The 25,055-nt window shown below is 31.6% G+C and overlaps 2 protein-coding genes and 1 non-coding gene across 3 annotated transcripts; 1 reads left to right on the top strand and 2 right to left on the bottom strand.

The window, feature by feature from the left end:
• Positions 1 to 1,584: 1,584 nt before the first annotated feature.
• LOC121219662 (small nucleolar RNA R71) lies at positions 1,585 to 1,691 on the bottom strand. Its single transcript, XR_005916552.1, has one exon. It is a non-coding gene; the product is annotated as a small nucleolar RNA R71 (small nucleolar RNA).
• Positions 1,692 to 13,545: 11,854 nt separating this feature from the next.
• On the top strand, positions 13,546 to 15,233 carry LOC107956136 (uncharacterized). Its single transcript, XM_016891872.1, has 4 exons — positions 13,546 to 13,680; positions 14,201 to 14,300; positions 14,406 to 14,999; positions 15,088 to 15,233. The coding sequence occupies exons 1-4, from the start codon at positions 13,546 to 13,548 to the stop codon at positions 15,231 to 15,233; spliced, it is 975 nt and encodes a 324-aa protein (XP_016747361.1).
• Positions 15,234 to 17,548: 2,315 nt separating this feature from the next.
• On the bottom strand, positions 17,549 to 19,298 carry LOC107954613 (protein LIGHT-DEPENDENT SHORT HYPOCOTYLS 4). Its single transcript, XM_016890223.2, has one exon. It carries the CDS (start codon positions 18,508 to 18,510, stop codon positions 17,941 to 17,943), a length of 570 nt encoding a protein of 189 aa, XP_016745712.1. The 5' UTR covers positions 18,511 to 19,298; the 3' UTR covers positions 17,549 to 17,940.
• Positions 19,299 to 25,055: the final 5,757 nt, after the last annotated feature.

The raw sequence follows: 25,055 nt of genomic DNA, 5'->3' as shown, positions 1-25,055 counted from the left end.
CTATTATAATCCTATTAACTATACTAAATAACAGGAAATACTCTCAAATTGAATATGATGTTTGTATAATGAATTAATGAAATCAAATGCTAAAAATAAATAATTGAGTTGGCAAATAAAATGTAGTGACAAATTACAAATAAAAGCAAGAGTAATTCTATTGCTGAATGAATAGGGTTGGAATTATTCAGGTGAAATGCTCATATCAAAGTAATGTCATGGAAAAATATTGTCTAATCAACTGATTAGAGAGTCACCACTGTAACCTACCTCTTTTGATAGCTAGATCTTAAGCTAAAAATTTAAGTTACTATATGTCTACAGAACTCCAGTTTAAAAACTACAATGAACATGCTTCTCTATACAACTCGCAACATCTATGTTTAGAGTACTACGAATATTTTGTTGAATATTCGCTTGCATCAAACGATTTAAGATCCAGTATATTTAAAATTTTCAGAATTAAAAATGCATCAAAGAACACAGCACACAATCAACTATGTCTAGAGCTTGCATGCATGTATTTAGAATAAGCAAAAATTGAATGAAATAGTGACATAGACAATCTCAAATCATGAGCACTAAAGATGATAAAACATTCACCCAAATAACTCCAACCCAGAAAAAATTTAGTTCATGGGTGGAAAATTTAACACCAAATTAAAATCATTCATCAACATTAAAACAAGTTTGAATCACAAAAATCAGGAAAACAAAGGCAGAAATTGCAGGATTTCTCGCCACACTCCAGACCCAGGTTAGATGTCTCTTCCCCTACTTCACATATGTGTTATGCTCAATGTAGCTGTTACCCTTTCTTTCTCTGAAATTCTCCAATGGAGTTCTTCTTTGCGTAGAGAGAGGGTCGCTATCACTAGTCTCTTTCTCATGCTGATTCTCCTCATCTTTTCTTCTTCTCTCCCCTTTTTTATTGGGTAGATCCGTCCCAACTCAACACACATTTTTCATTCCTCTTTTCAGGTTGGTTTTTCTAGTACACCTACAGTTGGCTAAGAGTAATGTGGATAGAGTGTTGAGTCATCTTCCCGGAATTGCCATGGCAATTCTATTGGCAATCAATCTCAACATTTGTCACGGTAATATTTCACTTCCCTTATTTTCCTTCTTCATCTTCTTTCTCTTCCTACACCTGTGTTCATACAAAACCACACATTTCCTCCCTAAGTGATAAAAGTAACAAATAATGACCATTATATCGCAATCCAAGCTTTGTTATGTAATGTTCTAAAAACATTCTAAAAATGCAAATGTATTCAATTAATTACAAACAATTAATTCCATTTAGAGGCCTTAAATGTAACTCTTTTCAAGAGTTATTAGTTAACCAATTGAATTAATTGAAAAAGTTCGGTTCAAATAATTTTTTAAAAAAACTCAGCTTGGTTAATTCTTAAAGGTTTAAAAGGGTTGATTAATTCGGTTAATGGTGGTTCAGGTCGGTTAACCAATTGAACACCTAGTGAACTCAATCTAGGGATCGTAAGACCCGAAATTGAGGCCCCTTAGTTTGAGTTAAAGTCGGTGATGTTCCAGATGAAGTACTTTCCACCAAGTAAGAATGCTAAGCTTAGAAATGAAATTACTACGTTTCAGCAATTTGATGATCAGTCCTTGTATGAGGCATGAGAACGATTTAAGGAATTATTATGAAAATGTGCTCATCATGGTATTCCTCACTACATCCAATCGGAGACCTTTTACAGTGGCCTCAATACTCACACAAGAATGGTAGTGGATGCTTCAACTAACAGAGCTATTCTTTTGAAGTCACACAATGAATCTTATGAGATTTTTTAAATAATTTCAAGCAACAACTATCAATGGCCAACCAATCGAGCAGCCACAAGAAGAAGAGTGACAGGAGTTCATGAAGTCGATGCTCTTACATCTTTAGCATTTCAAGTATCTATTATGACTTCCATGCTTAAAAATATTACTACTAATGGTTGCAACACTAACCTGACAAGTCAACAACCAAGTCAGTTTGAAAACATCTCGTGTATGTACTGTAGAGATGGTCATATATTTGAGGATTATCCATCAAACCCAGAATCGATCTACTATATGGGAAACCAACATCAAAATAGGAATGGTATAGGTCCATAATCGAATCATCACAACCCTTCATGGCAAAATCATCCCAATTTCTCCTACAGTAATCAAGGGACTAGCATAGGTAATCCTTGTATGCCTTCATGATCAAATCATTTGCCAGGTTTTTCTCAACAAATGTTGAAACCTCAGAGAGCTAAGTCTTCAAGTAGTTTGGAGAACTTACTAAAAGCATATATGGCTAAGAATGATACAACTCTAAGGAATCTAGATAACCAAATGGACAGCTAGCCAACAAGCTAAAAAATAGACCTCAAGGTGCTTTGCCAAGTGATACAGAGAATCCAAGAAGTACAGGCAAAGAGTAGTGTAAAATTATCACTTTGAGAATCCAATAAGGTTGCATTTCATCTTTATTGTTAATTGTTGCTTTCTGTGTTGAAATACATGTTTGCATCTCATCTTTATGTTTTCAATTTAATAAAGTATGACTTGATTTTGTTTATTCAGAATGAGTATGAATCATGATTTGAGTTGATTGGTTTTTGTATTATGAATATTCTGTGCAAATGATTGTTTTATTCATTTAGGTTTAATTCATATTAATATTTATAAGTGTAAGGCCAACATTTTAGGTTAAGGAATTAGCTATTTAATCTAAGAAGAGGTAGCAGTTAATAGACAAAAGGCCTAAACGGTGCATAGCATGTCGGTATCGAAAGATGATTGTTGTATGCATAAACTATATGAAAAGCCCAAAAGGGTGATTTCTACGTTAGTTTAACATAGATGTATTTTTCTTAATAAATGAGTGAACCATTATTTTTCTTAATAAATGTTACCGAAACATAACCACGACACGAAAGTGCTATCAAGAGTACCGAAGTACAACAAGGGCACGTAAGTGCAATCAGATGTTCCGAAGTACGACAGGGGCACGTAAGTGCGATCAGGGTACCAAAGTACAACAGGGGCACGTAAGTGCGATCAGGGGTACCGAAGTACGATAGTGGCACGTAAGTGCGATAATGGATATAATTATATAATAATTAACTACTTGATTATAAAATACAAATACATAAGGAAATAAAATAATTAATAAATGTTACCGAAACATTACCACGGCACGAAAGTGCTATCAAGAGTACCAAAGTACAGCAAGGGCACATAAGTGCAATCAGAGGTGCCGAAGTATGACAGAGGCACGTAAGTGCGATCAAGGTACCAAAGTACGACAGGGGCACGTAAGTGCGATCAGGGGTACCAAAGTACGATAGTGGCATGTAAGTGCGATCAGGGATATAATTATATAATAATTAACTACTTGATTATAAAATACAAATACATAAGGAAATTAAATGATATAATTTAATTACTATGAACTTACTTTGACACTATCGCGAAGGAGTACGATCGACTAATCCACAACTTTCTCCTTCCCTCGATTTAAATCCGGTTGAGATCTATCTTGATCTAAATAAATAAATTCAACCAATTTAATAACTAGCCTATTCAATTCAATCCAAATTCACATGTTAGCAAAATTACACTTTTGCCCATACACATTTGATTTCTTTTCAATTTAGTCTCTAAGCTCAATAAATGAAATTCATGCAAATTCATCCCTAACCCAAACTAATAAAATTTCATATAGGTCCTTATCAACTCATAAAATTCATTATTTCACAATTTACACCATTAAATTTTCACATTTTTCAATTTGACCCTTAATTGATAATTTTATCAAGAATCCCTTTACAAAAGTTGTTTATCTATCAAAAACTAATCAATGTCTTCCATCAAACACGAAAAAAAACCTATATTCATTTATGACAAAACTCTAATACTTTAACAATTTCACAAATTAATCCTTAGGCTAGCTAGATTAAGCTACAACGAACCCAAAAAATAGAAATCATTAAAAACGGGACAAAAAATCATACCATGCAAGCTATGAGAGATGGTCGAATGTCAAAGATTCTTCAATGGCTTTTTCTAAAGCTAATTTCGGTTGAAGAAGAACATAGAAAAATGACAACCTTTGCTTTTTTAATTATTTTACTAACATGTATTATTAATTTACTAAAATAACCTTATAATTAAACTTTAAATTTTCATTTTTAATGGCCATAATTGTCCACTCAAAATATCAATGGTTTATTTACAACATAGACCCCCTAAACATATAATTGCATAGCTATTAAACCCCTTTATCTTATAGAACTCAAGTTTTGCAACTTTTGCAACCTAGTTTTTTTTACTGAATTAAGCATTGGAAATGGTAAAATTTCTTTATGAAATTTTTATACAGTAATACTATCATACTGTAAAATATAAAATAATAAAATAAATATTTCCACATCAAATTTGTAGTATCGAAACTATTGTTTCGGTTTTACTAAAAATGGGTTATTACAATAACCTTGCATGCACTAACTCTTTGCATGTGTTTCCTCAAAAATGAACAGTGATAGCAAAGGAAAAAGCCACTTACCTGGTTATACAGTGATAAAGATTAAACATATTTATGCAGATACCAGACAAAAGGTACCAAGTTACTCACCAGAATACTTTACTTAGAGCTGTGTCTACTCTACTAGTTTTTTCCCTTTAATACTGGGACCTTCTCTCGTTTCTTTAGCTAAAATAATAAAACAACTCCTTTAAACATAAAAAATGACCAAAACTTTACAATATAGTAAGAATCTATAGACATGCAAATAGTTTCTGGATAGAAGTTCCCTTCATATCCATTATTCAAAGAAACCCTACCAAACCTCTCTTTCATTAGCTTTTATCTATCTAGTAAAGCTTAAAGGAAGTTTGAGAATTTACCAACAAACAACAAGCATAGAAGCTTTCCTTAAGCTTTAAAAGTCAACACCTTCGTTAGCAAAAAAGAACTTTCCTGGTTTCTGCGATGTTAACAAAGTCTAGCAAAGAAAATGAATCAAAAATCTTCACTCCACTATCATGCTATCCTACTTATAGCTAACCCATGTCCAAATCTCATTCAGGATTATTTCTAATCATTACTCGTTCTCGCACGTTTCCACTAATTAATCACATTCTACGAGGCCCTCCAAGTGTCTTAATTATTGACACATTACCTCTACTAGGAAGCTAAGTGACGTAAATGTGCCCCACAAGTTATTATACTCACTTTAGAAGTGACCCAAAACACGAGTGGTGATATTATTAACAGGAAAGTCTGCCTCGTAAGGTTCTCACCACAATCAGGAACTTGCCACACTGCGAATTAAAAATTCATTGTATTGGTGTAGTTTTAACGAAGCACTTCGCCACAAGGTTACCCTCTTCATCCTATCCAAGCCTCACAACTTAAGTAGTCTTCGCTAGCGTAGTCTTTCAAATCAGGTCAACTCACCAACCGGGGTGTGACAGTAAGGCCTCTCAGCCTTCTACTAATCTAACTAGTCAGTAAGAACTACTTATCTCTCGATGTCATAATTCAGACCAGGATAGGCTATGTGATGCTCGGTAGACTATACTGATTTCGGGTTCATATCTACTTAAATAACTTCCTAAGGACGTCAATCCTAGGGTTTAATTGCACTCAACCCGATCCAACAATCCAAATTAAACTCTAGCTTTCAATTATTTGATTAGGTCAATATAGTTGAAACATGCGAAATTTGTATAATGCATAAATTGATTCTAATCTTTACACAAACATTCAATTAACAATGTTAAATAAAGAGATATAAATAATAGAATAAAGGAAAGAGATGCTCATAGATTTCATCAATGTAAGAGTGCAACTCTAAAACAATCTTCACTTGCAATCGTCTAACATCAGAATAGGATTTTTCAATTACACAAACATAAAACAAAAACCCTAAAACTATGTACATATAATTTTGTCTGCAAAAGCTCCTAATGTGTTGTTCTAAGCGAGTATTTATAGATTACATGTATTATGACCTAACTAGGTCAAGTAAGGATAGCTAAGGATGTCATATTTGATTGTGTAGAAAAAAACACCCTTGCTCATTAAATTGGCCTCATTGCAGCTGTTGCATGACACCCTCAAGCCTGTGTCGTGACATCGAAGGCAGTTTTCTTTGTTCTTTGTGTCTTCAAGGTTGTGTCGCGACACAGAAGTCAGAATGCTCCTTAAGTAGTCGAGAAGGTGTGTTGCGACATCCCAACCTTGCGTTGCAACATCGAGAATAATCCACTAACTCCTTGGCCTAAATTAATGTTCTACACATTTAATCAACATGTTAGTATTCTCTTAGGCCTAGAAGGCTAGAAAAACACATAAAAATGCTCCTTTTCATTAACTAAGTCCTAAAAAGGGAAACTTACTAAAAACTATATTAATTTGCTATAAAAAAAAGCTTGTTAAGTATAGAATTGGGACTAATCTGCTACAACAAATTGTGGCAAATCATCTATCTAAATAACTTCCTAGAGTTGTCAATACTAAGGTTTATTCCGCTTAATCTACTCCAACTAACTAAATGTAAAACCCTAATTCCCAAGTTAACCAATCCCACTTCAGTTCATCAACCCTTCCTATGGTTTTAGTTACGGCTCATTCTAAATGCAAGGGTCCCTAACAGTTTATTAAACATTCAAAAAATTTAAAATAAAGAGTAGAGAAGAAATTATTAGAATTCGTAAATGTTGTCATGTTCTTGATTCTTTAAACACTTAAATGATTTGTTGATTAATGAAATTGGCAAAGTAAAGATTAATAGAAACGAAGTAGAAAAGAAAGTAAAACTAAAACTAAAATTGAAATAAAAAGAGTGTTTACAACCAAATGGAAATTAAGAACTAGATCTAAACCCTAAGAATAGAAAAATAAAATTAAACTCATAAACTAAGATCTAACTCTTTGAAATTAAGTCCAAAGAGTTGCTCCACATGTTAATTATGATTGTGCAAACAAAAAAAAACCATTGGTTTTCAATTGGACCTTGTCAGACCGGTGTTGCGACATCCTATAGTTGGTGTAACGATATTGAACATCGAATACTCCCCCCTTTAGGTTCAAAGTCGGATGTTGCAACATGGAATAGTGGTTACTGCAACGTCGATGACTAAATGCTCCTTTTATAGGTTACAAATTTTGTTGTTGTGACATTGAGTGGTTGTTGTTGCGACATTGAAGGCTGAATGCTCCCTTTCTAGGTTTGAAATTTGTTGTCGCGACATTAAGTGGTTGTTATCGCAATATTGATGGCTGAATGTTCTCCCTTTAGGTCTGAAGTTCAATGTCACGGCATTCCCTCTAAATGTTGTGACATCCAAAGAAATCCACTAACTTTTAGGCCTAAAATGTTGTCCTACACACTTAATCAACATGTTAGTTTCCTCCTTAGGCCCAGATTGGCCTAACAGGTCATAAAACACACTAAAAAACTCATTTTATTGAATTCAACTGCAAAACTACTAAGTTTACAAACTGAATAAAAAAATATCAAATTACTCGAATACAAGCTTATTAAGTGTTGAAAATAACTTAATTTGCCACTACAAATTTTGGTAGATCATCAAGGTATTTATAGAGCGAAAGTCGACAACCATGAAAGTCAACTTTCACTAATTAAATAGGTTGGTAGGGACAATGGACAAATAAATTCCCTAGTTAAAGTTCAAAACCCTAAACTTGACACCTATGGATATTGAGGTATTGTTGACTGTATTTTACAGTATTGACTCTCAATATGCAAGACATTGACTCTTGTGGTAATTTGAAAACGGGTAAACTATACCCAAGGTCACCAAACTATTATTAATTTTACGTTTTGGTCACTCAACTTCAAAAATTTACAAAATGGTCATTGAACTATTCAAAAATTTTCATTTAAGTCTTTAAACTATTTGAAAGTTTTTTTTATCTATTTAAGTCATTGGATTGTTAAGTTTTGTTTTAAAAAAAATTTTGGCTAGTGAGCTCCAAACGATGATCGACGATCAATATGGTGGATCAATACTCATCGATAAGTAGAAGAACATAAGTTAGATCCAAGTCGATATGACAGTTAGTGTCGAAGAACGGAGAAAAAAGTTGTTTAGATTTTGGTTCACAGATTCATGGCATTTAAAGTTGTTTAGTGAAAAAATTAAATTATAGAAAAGTAGGAGAAAATAGCTTTTGATTGGTGTAGATAGTACAAGTGGAGATGACCATATACAACAATTATTTTAACATTTCAGTTAATTAAATGAAGACTTTCAAATAATTTAATAATTATTTTATAATTTTTTAAAGTTAAATAACTAAAATATAAACATACTAATAATTTTAACTATATTAAATATAGTTTTTGAAAGAAAAAAAAGAATTTGTCACTTGCTAATATGGAAATATCTCTAAAAAAAGTTATTTAAAAAAAAACTTCTGTAGATACTCATTTTAATAAATAATATTAAAATTTATTATGTCAAAAACAAAAGGGATGGTAACTTTTATAGATACTCATCATTTTATGTAAAAAAAGGAAAAGAAAAAAGAAAATGGTCTAGCCGACAGAGGTGACAGGTGTGCACGTGGCAGTGGCATGGTGGGTGGGTCCAATCCCGTGTTTCTTTGCTTTTTTATTTATTGTTTTAACTGTTAATCGTCAAATCTGACGTCCCATCTCATTGACCGTAGCCCGTAGGATGCGGGATTCTCGTACCTCCCTCTCTTTGTTCTTCCCCCACAGCCCTTTTTATTTTTAATTATTTTGGTATGCATGCATGTATATTACATGTCACCAATTATATATACACATAATTCATACATACGTATTCCAACACAAATATTTTACGTGTCCCCTGTTATACACATCTTCCTTGAACCAATTTTTTACTATGGATCGATAACTAAACATCCCTTTTGCTATTTAGTTTTCTTATGAAGTTTAGAAAATTCCAAAATATGGTGTGAATAAAGATATTTTAATTAATAACCCATTGGTGATCTAAAAATAAATGAATATTATGAGAGGTTTTTTCTGGATAGATAGTATATTTATCGGTAATTAATATAAAAATAATTATAATAATGAGATTAAATATTGTGATGTGTAATAAAAATATATATATTAAACATATTATATTAAAAATAAACACTTCTCTAAAGAGTTTAATATTAAAAGGCGAAGAGAGGGGAGGGCAGTGGGTAAGAAGTCTACCTTTGCAGAAAGAGCAACTTTTGTTGAGAGAATACTTGGATGAGCATAACTCAATTAGGCTTATTGGAAATGTAAACTTTGGGCTCCATTTCATTAATTTGTGTGTAATCTCTCATATATTCTATCTTGATTAACATGGGAGTACAAATTTCTCATGCCTAAATTGTTCTATATTCGTCTAACGTACCGTCAAGCACCTAAACCACACTCCTCTAACCCAAAACTAAGTAATCAATGCCTATTATATATATGATCACATATTCATGACAAATTAAAATGGGTATCACAACAAATTCATTCTTTTTTATTTAAGTTTTATTATTTTACTATATGAGATTAATTCTATTTAAGTTAAAATGATATTTAAGTAGAATTCTCTAATAACAATAATTTCAAATTTCAAATTTTAAATTTTATCCCAATATATTAAAAATAAATCAACTTAAGTTCTTCCAATTACTTCAAGTTTTACTCTTAGCTGCCCTACATGATATAATCAATTCCCGTAATGATATTATTTATTTAAAATTATAAATAAATAAAAAACCCAACTAAAAAGACAATTGAAGGCACAAAGCAATCCTCCTCATCTGGATAATTAATTTGATGGGAATTGAATGAGTAGTGATGCACATGTATTCAAGTAGAAAATAACCATGATAGTACACTAATTATTTTTTGCTAACTTTTGCAGAGTGGATAAAATATTATATTCACACAGACATAGGCAGCCAATTATATGGGGAAAAGGCTGTTATGAAATGACACTTTTTGAATCAATAATCAACAAATTCTGCAATTTTTTTTTTTTGGTAGGAGGAAGCAATAAAGGCTTGTATAGAAAATCGAATGGTAGTGATATATGATCCGTATTACCTTTCAATACTCAATTGGGTTCATTGGTTCGGGATGTGCCATGCATCAGTGTAACTCTCATCTCCTCCTGCTATGATGATCCTATTAGGTTTCATTCAGACATTTTCACCAACAATGGAGTCCATGTTGCGATCGATCCTCATAGCAAAACCCAAATTATTGAAGTATATAGTTTTCAATGTCTCATTTTGATCATGGAAACATGTGTAATTCAAAGTTGTTTTCTTTTTCAAATTAAAGTCGTGTCCATTAATTAATGTATGTACGCAGCTGAATTTGACATTGATCAAGAAATAAGAACCCTCCATTTCTATTCCATTTTAGCTTTTAAACTGAAGCTTCATATCGTGAAGGCAAAAAATGTTGAAAACAAGTTCTCCATTTTTTAAATGAATTTAATTTAAATTAAATTTGATGTATTGTTAGTACATAAGTCTCATACACCATTGCTGAATAATAACATGATACTTCATCATTAAAATAAAAAAATATGGAGAACTTATAAATAAATACTAATAATTTTATTTAAACATTAATTGTAACTATTATAAATATTAATAACTCTTGGATATGGGATTTAGGGTCTAAGATCTCGAGTTTAGAGTTTAGCATTAATTTAGAACTAATTATTATTTCATTGTGTTCAAATAAAATTATTAGTATTTATTTGTAAGTTCTTAATTATTTTTTGTTTTATTTAATGATGATGTGTAATGTTATTATTTACCGATGTTGCATAAGAGTGTACCAAATATTCTCTCATTTAATTTATGAAAGAAGTGTTACAATTTTTGTTTTCTCGCTATTTTATCTATATTACACTAGCTTTTCATTTTGTCTCTCAAACAATGATGGATCCCGGGAGTCACCCCCTTAAAATTTTTAGATTTTTGAATTTTATATATAACTTATCATGTATTTTAGATTTAATGTCCACATTGTATAACATTTGCCCCCTTGACCAAATTGTATTTCATATAATTTGCCCCCTTAAACCATCAGGTTATACTTTATATTCACAAAGTATTTTTCAGTTTTTAATTATATAACTTTAACAATAATCAAATGTTAATGTATGATTGGCCTTGAGAGACTAAACTTAGAGGCCCAATATGAATTTTAAAGCTAAATTCTAGAATTAATTAATTTGGTCCATACCCATACATATTAGATTAGTGACTTTCTTTGTAACACCCCCAACCCGTATCCCTCGCCGGAGCTGGATTACATAGCATTACTGGAGTTTACAGATCAAACAGATAGAAATTTCAAACATTTCATATCATCAAAACAAGTCATCAAAGCATCATTTTAATCTAAATTATAAACATACCAAATCCAAATCAATTTGCCTAGTTCATGAGCACTTAAACATAGAATTAAATTCACATGAACCTATCTAGATTTAGTTCAATTTATCATACCATAATATGACTTCAAAAACAAACACATATTTATATGTATAAAACCAACCAAAATTAAACTTATAACCTCATTTACAATCAAACTACAAAATAACTATTATTTAGACACCCTAGGTACATGCCGACACAAAGGATAAACATCACCACATTTGAGTTCGGGATCATTGTTGGATGTTGAATTTGTGATCAAAAGTTAAGTACCTAACCTGCATACGGGAAACAAAACCGTACGCTGAGTATAAACTCAGTGGTATTTCTATAATCCAAATAGTTAAAGATAGGAAATTACAAATATACAATTGAAATATAAACACATATTAGTATTTAATTATTACAACAACTATATACATTAAATTGAATTATAACAATTAACAACTAAATTCGGATTATTGAAATACAAACCAGAAATTCCGAGCTATTCCTCGTCGACTTTATCTTTCTCCTTTTTAGTCGAGAATTCTAGTATGACGTTAGCAATTGAACTTGGAACTTTGAAACCCTAGTTTTCTCCTTTCTTTCTTTTTCTCCTACTTCGTTTTTGCTTCTCTATTTCTGTCTCTATTTCTTTTTTTTATTTCTTTGTTTTATTATTATATAATATAATATAATATATATACTTAAACACTAAGATATAATATTATAATATTATAATATATATTTTAAATTTAAATTTTTTAATAATAAACACTTATGCCACCTCATTTATGAGCAATGACATAATCACTTCTTTAGTCCTTTTACTTTTTCTTTAATCTATAATTCAACTTTCACCCTATATGCAATTTAGTCCTTATACCTAATTACTTTTAATTCAAGCAAATTCACTTAATCGAAACCTAATTAACTACACAACTAGCTTCGTAAATATTTATTGAAAATATATACGAGTCCAATTTACGGGAACGGAGTCCTGGGAATGCATTTTTTTTAATTTTATCCTTTTTAATTAATTAACCATGGAAACGTTAAAATTTCTTAACAAAACTTTAATACCACCCTAATGACACTCCGTAAATATTTATAAAAATATTTACGGCTTAGTTTATAAAAACAAGGCCCCGATACCTTATTTTCTAAAACCACTTGAACTTAATAAATCACTTATATAACATAAATTATCAAATCAAAAACCCTTTTAAAAATCACATTTGACTCGTAAATATTAAATAATAATATTTACAAACTTACTCGTCGAATTTGGTGGCCCCGAAACTACTATTTCTGACACCACTAAAAAAATGGGTTGTTACATTCTTGTATTTTGATTTGTATGTCTTGCTGAGAAATTATCTTCCTCTATTAAGGTGTTGGCATTGCCGAGAGAAAAAGATAAGAGTTTGATGCCGAGATTGAAAGCACAAAGTAAAAAATACAAATTATCTTCCTCTCGACTCCTTATGCAAAAGATCTATCAATAAATTTTTTGTATAAATTATGTTCTTTATTTATTTGAATTATTAATTTTTTTCATTATATGTTGTTGTTTAATATATTATTAAAGTCATTAGATTTTTCGATTAAATTGTGGTAAACAAAAAAGATCAAATATTTTTTCAAGAAAAAGATGTCAAAAAGCAATAATGATCAATCGATTCCTCAACGTTCTGTTATTAGTGGAGAAAAATCAAATATTGGATCTTTCCATGCTCTTGAATGAGATATCAGGTCTTCTCAAACCCAAGATCTTGAATGAGATATCGAGTCTTCCTAAGCTCCTAAACGAGATATCAGGTCTTCTCAAGTTCCTAAATGTCCTCGTAAGGTGTCGAAAGTCAAAACAAAGGAGTTTGATGCTTCTTCTTTAGAGCGTGATCCAAGACTTTGAAAATCTATTTGGGATTACCCTCCAAATCAACAGGACAAAGTCTGTCGAGCTTACATTAAGTTTGGGCCATATCAATCGATCCTTCTAAGTGAGGCTCCAATATCTCCTTAGTATATTGAAAAGAATGGACGTCAATTTCTCTCATCTTGGTACAAGTTATTCCTAGATTAGCTCGAGTTTTCATCAAGTAAGAATGTCGCATATTGCCTTCCTTGTTTTCTCTTCAACAAGCCATTTGGGCATCATGGAAATATGTTTACAAGCCAAAGATTTTGATCTTGGAAGAAGGTCAGCGAAAGATCTGAATGTCTTTTTGCTACTTATATGGGTAAGGATGCAAATTCTTTACATAAGAATGCAATGAAAAATTATCTCGATCTTCAAGATTCCTTGCAAAATATTGAGAGGATTATTAAGAAACAAAATTTTGAACAAGTTGCAAGAAATCAACTGCAACTCAAGGTGTCAATAGATGTTATCAAGTGGCTTGTATTTCAAGGTTGTACCTTTAGGGAATGTGATAAAGCATGAGATTCAAGAAATCGAGGCAACTTTCTTGAACCAATAAAACTTCTGCCTTCTTATAATGAAGATGTGAGGGCAATTGTCTTAGAAAATGTCCTTCAAAATGCAAAGTATCTTAGTCTGACTATTTAGAAGGACATTCTTTTATTTTGGTGAGAAAAATCTAAGGATTCATTTGAGAAAAGATTGGAGATTCAAAATTTTGCATTATAGTGGATAAAGCTCATGATAAGTCAAAGAAAGAAAAAATGGCAATTATATTGTGATTTGTTGATAAATAAGGTTTTATATGTGAACAATTATTTGATTTGGTTCATGTAAAGAAAACCACATCGTTAGCTTTGGAGAAGGAAATCTGTAAAGTTCTTTTATGTCATTACCTTAATGTGGATGATATTCATGGTCAAGGATATGATGGTGCAAGTAATATGCATGGAGAATGGAACAACTTGCTAGCGTTATTTACTAAAAAATGTTGATTTGCATACTCTGTTCACTACCTCGCTCATCATCTCCAATTATCTCTAGTAGCTACATCCAAGGAAGTTATTCCTATTTGTCAATTTTTTTCATACTTGACTGGTATAATCAATTTGGTTGCTTCTTCAAGCAAGCGACATGATCAATTAAGAGACATTGAGGCATCTCATATCACAAAGTTGATTGATAGTGGTGTGCTTGAAATTGGCAAAGGGAAAAATCAAGTTGGTACTCTCCAACGTCCAGGTGATACCCAATGGAGATCTCATTTAGCTTCTCTCAATAGCTTGATGAGGATGTTCAATTCTGTTTGTGTTGTATTACAAGATATCATCAAGTTCGACAACCTTACTCAAATGAATAAAGCTGATGGAATAAATGATGCAATGGCATTCGTTGAATTTGTTTTCATCTTGCATTTCATGATTGAGATGTTTGGAATCACTGATGATCTCTATCAAGCATTGCGGTATAAATTGCAATATATACTAAACATGAGGCAACTAGTGTCATCAACTAAAACGCTTCTCCAGAAATTCATAGAACATGGGTGGAATCCTTTGTTTGAGAAAATGAAGTTATTTTGTAAAGATCATGAGATAGAAGTCCTCAATTTAAGTGTTTCATATAAAACTAGTCGAGGTCGGTCTCATATTTAGAGAGAATCTCACAATTGAGCACCACTATCAGTTTGATATATTCATTGTTGGTATCGATTCATTGCTAGCAGAAATGAATTCTCTCTTTAATGATGAGGTAGTGGAGTTACTTATTCTTATCTTCACTTTGGATCCACGTGATGACTACAAATCTTTTCGGGTGGAAGATATCTGCAAGCTTATGAATGATTTTTATTCGAACGGTTTTATGGAGTAAGAAAAGCTACACATCAAAGCACGGAGTTGCAGAAAGCTTCTACAGTTGCCGAGTTGTGCCAAGTGCTAGCTAAGAAAAATAAGTCAAGTATTTATCCTCTTCTTGATAGGATTATTCAACTTGTGCTAACTCTTCCCACGTCTACTGCAACAATCGAACGAGCATTTTCAGCCATGAAAATTATGAAAACAAGTATTCACAATAGAATGAAGGATGATTTTCTTTCAACTTGGTGACATACATCGAAAAAGAAATAGCTCGAGAATTTTCAACAGATTCTATCATTGATGAGTTCGATCTTATGAAAAAACGGAGGGTGCAATTTAGGATGCCTAGTATTGAGAAATAATACTAAGGCCAAGATTTTTTAAATTTAATTTTTGGAATTATAATGATATCAATGAAATTTTTAGTATAGTATTAATTATTTTTTTTTGCATATTGGAAAGAAATATTTAATTTTATATAGTTTGGTTCTTTTCTTTTAACTTTTTTACGGTTAAATCATTTGTGCTTTTTAAAAACACTAAATTGATTTGTTTGAGAAGAAAAAAAAATATTTGAGAAGAATTGACAGTTTTTAGCTTAAAAAAATCATTTGGATTTAAAAGTTTCACCCCTTAAGAGTAAAATTATGGATTGGTCCTTGACCCCAAATATCTTGTCTAATCCATGTATCTGAACTAAATTTATTCATAGTTAATTATGAAGCATGTTGTTCTAGATGCATGAAAACAAACTTTTTCAATAGCAAGTATCATTAATATAACTATATCACTGAAAATAAGATTCTTGACGTTGTCAAGCCATTTATACACAAAATAATAAAAGTACAAAACTTGGTTTCTAAGAAGTGGTGAATGCAAGCACAGCCTAAGTTCCCAAAAATGTATACATTGATGAAGATATAAAGGGAAATTGGCATTAACTAGTTTCTTTCATTTCAACATTAGGCAATCCCAATGCCAAGGAGAAAAATTATATGTAGACTCTTGCCTTACTCCATTTCAATGGTACTCTAGAAATGATCAATAACATTAATTAAATAAATTCCAAACGATGATTCTACAAGTTCAAAAGAGATAAAACATACTTATGCATGTCGCAAGAAATTTAATGCAATTGGAGCATGGAGTAAATATTGATAGAGTACAATATGCATAATTTGGTTGAAACAAGTAGATATTCTCTGTATATATGTTTGAGCGAATCACAAAGTAACATGGATCTACTTTTTAATTTATTTATATATAAAATAATAAAAGTACAAAACTCAAAATCTTAAATTTTGAAATATCTTCTAATTCCAGTTATGTGATTATATATTTTACTTATAATATCGAAACAGGATTATATTTGAAAATTTTAAGATTCAAGGAAGAAATTGGATTGCATCAAACTATACTATTGGTTCTAAAGTTCTTAAAAAAATCAAATGAGTTGATCCAATAGCATTAGCATCAATCTTGTATATATATATATATATGAATAAACCAAGATTCTAAGTTCTTACCATAAAATGCTCACCTCTAGGATCAAATTAAGAATTGACTGCAATGAATGTTAGTTTTCTTTAAATGATAGCAATATATTTTGTTTTAATTGAAAAATATCATCATACATAGAATTTCAATATTTTTATAATTCAATCATTAAATCATTAAACTACTCAAACATATATATAAATATAAATTCTAGAAATATCTAGTCCCTTATTATGATTCTGTAGTGAAACATAAGCAGTTAATTATGATATAAGAATATAATTATATACTGTAATACACGTATCACTAGTGGTGCATCATCCATTTTTGTACATTGAAATGACAGCACCAGCGGCTAGCTAGAAACGGCGAATCAGCACACATGTTTTAATTACTAATTAACCACTGCTGGCTACTAACTAACCATCTTCTGAATCTCAAATCACAGAATAAATAAAGAAGAAAAGAAAGCTAAATAGTGGTAAAAATCTAATAGTAATCAATTTAAAATCAATCTTTAAATGGTTAATTTGATGTTGTTCTTATAGTATATCAATTAATTCCGGATGGTCAAGCATAAAATTGAAGTGCCAATCAGGGAAAAAAAGCAGAGAGTGAAACTAACTACCATCTGTAACTGCAACAAAGCCATTAAAACAATTTAAGTATAGTGCTAGACAAATCTGACACATGAAATGAACCTCATGTAGAGCTGTTTCGAGCTCCAATAAAAGAAAAGGAATTTAAGAGAATAGGGTTAAAGTGGAGAACGATTCAGAGAGATGAACTGCAAATATAAATATATTATATGTTTAAAATATGGAAGGTCCATAAAAACTGAGCAATTAGATGCTCTCAGTTCCATTTAAGCAACAAACTGATAGTACAATCACTTCTTGAATGACTTTTTTCTTTTAGTACTAATGCTACTAATAGTTCATTACTGATGATACTAACACTGTTTGCATCAAAAGTAGTTTACAAGGAATCCCCAAAAATCACTAAGACATTACCAGTTTTTACCACTCTAGCAGCAAACAGGAAGCATAAAAAAAGTTAAAAAAAAAATTAACCTAAAATATATACCCATGCCTCAATATGATACCTTATGGCCAAAGTACAGAAAATTATCCCATATATGTAGTATTAAATAGAGTGAAATGCTAGCTTGCATATGGGGTTTTGTTTTGTTTTGTTTTGTTTTGGAGATGCATATATATAGTTTAACTTGCACCTGTTGGTGGTGGTGGCGGCAATGGTAGAGTCGGGATCTGTTGAGCTGGTGGTCGCTTACGCTTCTTCTTCTCATAGCTAATCCCTCTTGCTTTTGACTGCAAATCACGAACTTCACGAAGGTAAAGCCTCACAGCTCGTGCCCCAAAAGGGTTTACTTCAGGTTTTCCTCCATTTTCTTCGAAGGCAGCTCGGAGGCGGCCGATGAGAGCATCGAGGCTACCCCAGGCTTGACGGAGCGGGCAAGGGCAAGGGGCTGGTGGGTTTGGGTGGCCATAGAAAGGGCAGATTGGAGTGTGGACTTTGGTTTTGCCGAATTGGTCAAGGTAGCGAAGGAATTCTAGGACGTGAGCTCCACTGCACCTGGAGAGCGAAAGTGGGGGCCTATGATTCTTCAGGTACTGACCAAAGGTGTTCCAGTCACGGCGCTTTTGGTTCTCGTAGCGGCTTGAGGTTGGAGAAGAAGACGAGGATGGAAGTGAAGTGCCACCGTTATTGCTCACGTTGATGAGGCTGACATTTTCGGAGTTGGAGCTATCGGTTTCTCGAATTGAATCCATGGAGACCAAACAAAGCTTTCAATAGGTCTTGTTCCAAATATATAAGCAAAAAGATGTGTTGGTCTTTGCTGTGGTAGGTTTGATAAGATCTTAACTACCTAGGGTTTCGTCTTTCCTTTATAAAAAATACTTTTTCAGTGACCATAAGACAGTGTAACATAGACCTAACAAGAAAAGGAGAGATCAAAGTCGAAGAAACTGTAAAAAAATTAATCAAGGAACCAAAAAATTTTAGTTTTACACATATAATTTAGTCTCTACTCTTTTCTCTGGCAGATAGAACTGTTGATATGAAACAACACCGTCAAGAAGAAAACCCAAAGTAAAAAAAAAAATCAGAAGTGCTTTGCTTTAACAAGGAAGGGAGAGTGGAAGACCTTGCCGACTATTGATTTATATTAGACACAATTTCCATTTGTGAGGAGAGTTAGGCAGCTAAACAAAAGAAGATTTTGGAGTTGAAATAGCAGTTTTAATGATTTGTGGTTGTTAGATATGAGGGAAAGTGTGGATGATCTGATGAGATTGATGGGAAAAGAGAGAGAAATGATCCCCCGAGTTTTTCTTTACTTGGAGCAATACTAGAAGATTTTTGAGGGTTGTCTTTTTTCAGATTGAGTTGCTGAAATATATAATTAGTAAGTGATTTGGGGTGTAAAAAAATGATGGAAGGGAGAGGGGTATATATATTGCTTTGTTAATGGAATTTTATTATTGTTATTATTATGGATGACATTGATTCTTAAGAAAGAGAAGAGAACTCTGGTTTAGGGGTTGTGGAAATGAAATGAAATGAAATGAAATGGAAATTTAAATTGCAAAAAGGGTAATGGCATGCAATAGGTTGAGATGGAGACATTGAAAAAAATAATTTTTTTCTTTAAAAAAAGTTTTGAAAGGACAAAATTTAAGAGAAAGGCATGATTTTTTTCCCTTGAGCTCTGTAGCTTCGAATGACAGTTCCTTCTCCATTCACCACAGTACCATTTTCCAAATTTCCCATTTTTGAAATTAAAAATTTTAATATTATTTTGATAAAAATCCCATTTTTTTTCTTTTTAAATTTCTCATTGTTATTCAAAAAAAAAAAACTACAGCTATGTTTTTGTTTTATGCAAAGTTAAAGATTTTGTACCTGATCTTAACATTTGGTTGAGTGAGGTATATTACTTATTTAACACAAAATACTTAATTGAGTTTTGAAAAAATATTATAAACAGTGGTTTACTAATTTTTATTTATTCTTTATTTGGACGCAGTACTTCCTGTCCCCTTACCCCTTACAAGGACTAAAGTTTATTATTTGGAATTGTACAAGCTAAAAAGTAATTTTATTATTTTATTGATTATGAAATTCTTCGGAAAGGAGTTTAATTTTTTATATTTATTTTTAAGCATATTTTAGTTCTTAGAAATGTACCGATGATATTGCTAACTCTATTTGTGGGTAAATAATATAATTTTCTTCGAGTTTAATTATTTCTCCTAAATAGATTTTTATCATTGGATGGTTTCGGACCTGGAGTATATTGGGGTTCAGAAGCAAATTCATACAAAGTCAAAACTCACCTATACGTAACCTCAAATACATATATTAAGGTAAATTACAATATTAGTAACTCAATCATGCGTGAGTTATCCAACTCCAATTAGTTCTAATGGCTAACAAAAAAGTGGTATGGTATTTTCTTCAATTGAAATAATAATAAATTTAACACTCAATTATTATAGTAATATGACTATTTTTTAATTTATATGATAAATTCAGCCGTTAACAATTACAAGTTATATTAATTTGGTTTTTATTTTTTAAAAATAAACTAATAACATTTACATATTTTATCAACTTGGTATTGATTCTAAATATTCAAAAAAATATATAAAAAAGCCATATTTTTTAATTTTTTTAAAAAATTTAAAAATATAGATAATAAATTAAAAAATACATAAATTATAAAAAATATAAAATATAAAAATACATAAAAATTAGTTATATTTTTTAAAAATATTAAAAAAGGTGAAATTTAATATTTATATTAAAACAATTAACAAATGTGGTTGCAACTTGTGAACAACCTTGGTTTAACACCCCTAGAAACATTATGTTATAAAAGTAGTATTAAATGAGAATTGTGCGTAATGGATTTTTCGGTAAAGTAAAATAAAGAAAATAAATGATAAAAGAGAAGGTTAATGGATGCCAACAAAAAGTTGAATTAAAAAATATGTTGTGATATATTAATTTAAGACAGACTAAATTGTAAATATGTGAAAAGTTTTGTGACTCAAGTGAAAATATTTAAAATTTATGGTGGCAAAATATAAATATGAAAAGTTGAAGGACCAAAAGTGCAAATAACCTAAAATTCCTTGTGACGCAAAATTGATAAATAAAATTGAATAAGTGGAGAAATATGAGGGACTATAACACATTTTTACCAAAAGTGAATAGTGATTCAATGATAGAATTGTAGAGAAATATGAACAGCAAAATGGTCATTTCTTAATTTCGATAAATATTAAGAGTAATGATTAATGGTGAAAAGGTGTTGAGAAATAATTGGTTGGATTATTTTAATACTATTTTGATATTATTTTATTTCATTAATTAAATAATTAGGTATTTGATGAGAAAATGTAGAATTTTTCCTCATTTATCTTCCATTCTCATGCCACTTTCATCTATGTATGAGGGAAACTTTCATTTCCATTAACTTTAGTCCTTTTCACTATATCTATCTAATCTAAGCTAGAAACCATCAAATTTTCTGTAGCACCCTATACTCGACCCGATTTATCGGATTCAAACATAAGATGTCACAAAACTTACATCCTTAGCAAATTTTACAATTTATGAAAGCCATATGAATGTACCTCTTATTTTTTTTGAAATCATTCCTATGATAATAAGTTTGAATAAAACATTTATCATTTCTCCTAGACTTTTAAAGGTATTATAAAACCTTACAACATAAATGTTTGATTTAACAGACGAATTCGTAACGTGCATTACTATTTGTCATTTGAAAATATATATTTCTAAGAACATACCCCTGTATGCATAATATTGCCCTCGGTTTACCACCAGGGCGCATTCTCTGGCTTGGTCCCTCCTAGCACACTAGTTCGATTTACAGATCTGCATACCAAAAGACGCATAAGTTCAAAGGAACTTAGTGGGCCTTAATCAATATTACCTTTAAATGGTGTTGTAGAATTTCTTGACTTAGGTTTTGGATTCCCTCTCAGACCTTGGCGGATACTCTTCTGATTCTTGGTTAGCGGATAACCATACGCCTACCTTTCCTCTTGAATACCTTATAGACGATCCATCTGACTAGTGGGTTACAATTTCACCCCATAGTTTGAATCCTATTTCACCATCCCTATAAAGATAATATTTGAATACTTTACCCAAGGTAATATTCCTATGGGTATTACTCTTTAAATGATCTTCCTACTGGCTTTGACAGTGACCAAACATAGTTTATACCAAATTTTACAATTAATCCAGGCAACATACTTACTCAGATGATTGCAAGGTTTTGATCACCCAATAGCAGCCTAGATAGCATTAATACATAGGGTGAGAATTCGCAGGTTTGGCGAACTTTTACACCACTGTACCTCCAGATACGACAAACTCACCATCATGGTGGATTACTGAGGTGGTTTCCTCAGTTGAATACAATGCTGAAAACTCCCTTAGAATTTAATTCCAAGACATACCTAGATTTCTTGGCATGGGAGGTCTAACCACTCACCATTTAAGCGTTACAAAATTCGGCACACAGTCTTTCCAGATAATACTCCACAAAGGCTTTTTACAAGATTAGACACAAAGGCTTTTTAGATAATAGGCCACAAAGGCTTTTCACAAGATTAGCCACAAAAGCTTTCCAGATAATACGCTATAAAGGCTTTTCACAAGATTAGCCACAAAGACTTTCCAAAGAATTCTCATGTTTGCAGTCCCAGTGGACTACATCTTTTCCATGATGGCTTTCGAGTTTACTATCCCGGTGGACCAACACAATGGATGCCAATGAGCCTCACTCACATGGTCTCACACTGTATCTCCATCTTGGTATATTATCAAATGATGCAATGGGGTCACAGCCACATGGTTTTACATATATCGTATTTGCGCTCTGACCATGATTTGCCAATCCAATTTGCAATGAAACTGCCCTACCGGAGGCATCACAAATAAAACTTTTTTGTCCACATTTTCATATGACATAGATTTTTCAATACTGGAATCGTATAACAAAAGGTATTAGAAAATGATCATACCTACGCATACGACACAACTTATTACACCTACCCAGACTCCATGAGCCAACTCATCACAATAGAGACACTTATGAAAATCTCATTCATATTTATAGTGGAATCATACTTTCTAACACATAATTCCAATACAAGTATATCACACATCGACATACCATCCCACACATTATATTTACATCACTTTACAAGAGTACATACTCGTTCACAGGAATAATAACTATAACATAATCAACATAAAATGACATGCAAGATTCAGGTTCAGAGATTCACTAGAGACCTACCTTTCCTTCGACCTGCAGTTTCTGTTTCGATTGTCTTTCCTAACCCAGTAGCAGCAACTGCTTAAAAAGTCATAAGATTTCTATTAGAATCCGTATTATGGACATTCTACATGCGACCCCCATGCAGGGCCTTCCTACATCACTCTTCCCTTTTATAATCGTAACATGCAAAGTTGTAAGACTTACCAAAAGGCAGATTCATCTACTCATTAGATGAGATCTTAGTTCGATCTTATTGAAGAATAATAAGAGAATGTTGCGGTTAGAAAGAAGAACCTGAAAATTAAGAAGATAGAAAAACCATCTGAAAAGGTTCCCTATAAATATACTCCCGGTCCCTGGAAACTCGAAAATATACAAACTTTTTCATGCCCTTTTAACTCAAATTCATGCAGTTTCGGTAAAATTCTTCTCGAAAAATAAATAATAATTATAAAATAATTAAATTGCACTCAAATTGTGAACATGTTCAATTTTAATTAATTTTATATCAAATTTTGATTAATTTTAATTATTTTCGACAGATTTACACAAAAGGCGAAAAATAGCTTGGTAAACACTACTAGAAGCGCAAAATCGAGAAGCAATTTTGAAGCATTAAGGTGAATTAATTTTTCAGCTTAAGACGGTCCAAATTATGTGTATTAATTCATAATATAATTAATTTTAATTTTAATCCAATTTAATTTGGGTTAAATAAATTATTGTTAATTCATTATGAAAAGGGGCTTAATTGAGGTGAATTGAGAAAATCAATCCAACCGAGCACTGGGCGGCCCAAAATCGTCCCACATGCTGACCAATTCAGCTTGTTTGGCTGATTATTTAGCTTGCAAAATAGCCCTTGAAGACTTCTTCAAATTGCATTCAAACCCCTCCACAATTTCTGCCTTTCTAGTTTTGCCCTTACCTTAAAATAGAAAGTTTGAAACCTTCAAACTTGCCACATGTGTGGCCGGCCATGGGGGCACTCTATGGCTGCTGATTTTTACTAATTTTAGCAGCCATCCCAACCTATAAATACCCCCTTTGCTTATCACTTCAAACACATCTCAAACCCATTCATTTCTTTACTTCTCTCTCATTTTTCTCTCATCATTCCCTTCCATTGTTCTTCATTTTCTTCCCTTATTCCTTTTCCGATTTCTCCTCTTGAAAAAGAGTCCTTCAACAATCATTTGGAATAGCATTCAAGTGTTCGTGGAAGCCTCAGTTCAACAAGAACAAGCGAAGAAGTAAGAGTGGAGCAAACTAGTCAAGCCTTAGAGAAACACCAGATTTGATTCTTGTTCCTTATCCTTTTTAATTTTATTGTCGTTGTTATGAACATGTCCATGAATAATTGTGTTGTTGATATGTTTAATTTAATTAATATGGCTTAAATTTAATTCGTGTTAGGTTGATTGCATTTTGTCTACTTAATTTATTAAAATTGTGTTTGTGTTGTTATAGGCCTCGGTAAGATGTTTGATTAAGTAAAATTGTGACTCAGTTATTCTTGCATTACAACTATAAGGTAACTAATGAAATAATTATTTAAACGGATTGAAATTGTAATTAATTGACACGATACTTAATTAGTGCATGTTTAATCATCTAAGGTAGCTAAGGGTTAAATTAGCAACCGTATCTAACGATACATTAGCCTTGTATAACTTGCAAGATTATTGTGATTAAACTGTTTAAAGATAGAAATACATTGTTACCTCACATAATCTTTTATGTGCTTATGAGATTGAATTAATTATTTGAATTGACAGAGAGATATGTAGAAGAGATTATTTTAATTTCATAAGTATGCATGTGCATTAACATATTTACTTATTAAAATTTGTTTAATCGGTTGAATTTACGTAGAGATATTGTCAAGAGATAAATGGATTTTGGTAGTTGAGTATGTTCAAAAGTTAGCAAATTACCAAGTTACCGTGAATTTATTCGTAACAACATGAACATGAGTTTAATAATTCT

The sequence above is a fragment of the Gossypium hirsutum genome, chromosome D07, assembly GCF_007990345.1.
Source record: "Gossypium hirsutum isolate 1008001.06 chromosome D07, Gossypium_hirsutum_v2.1, whole genome shotgun sequence".
Taxonomy (NCBI): Eukaryota; Viridiplantae; Streptophyta; class Magnoliopsida; order Malvales; family Malvaceae; genus Gossypium; species Gossypium hirsutum.
The sequence above is the reverse complement of the archived record's forward strand: the minus strand, read 5'-3'. Positions and strand labels throughout refer to the sequence as shown.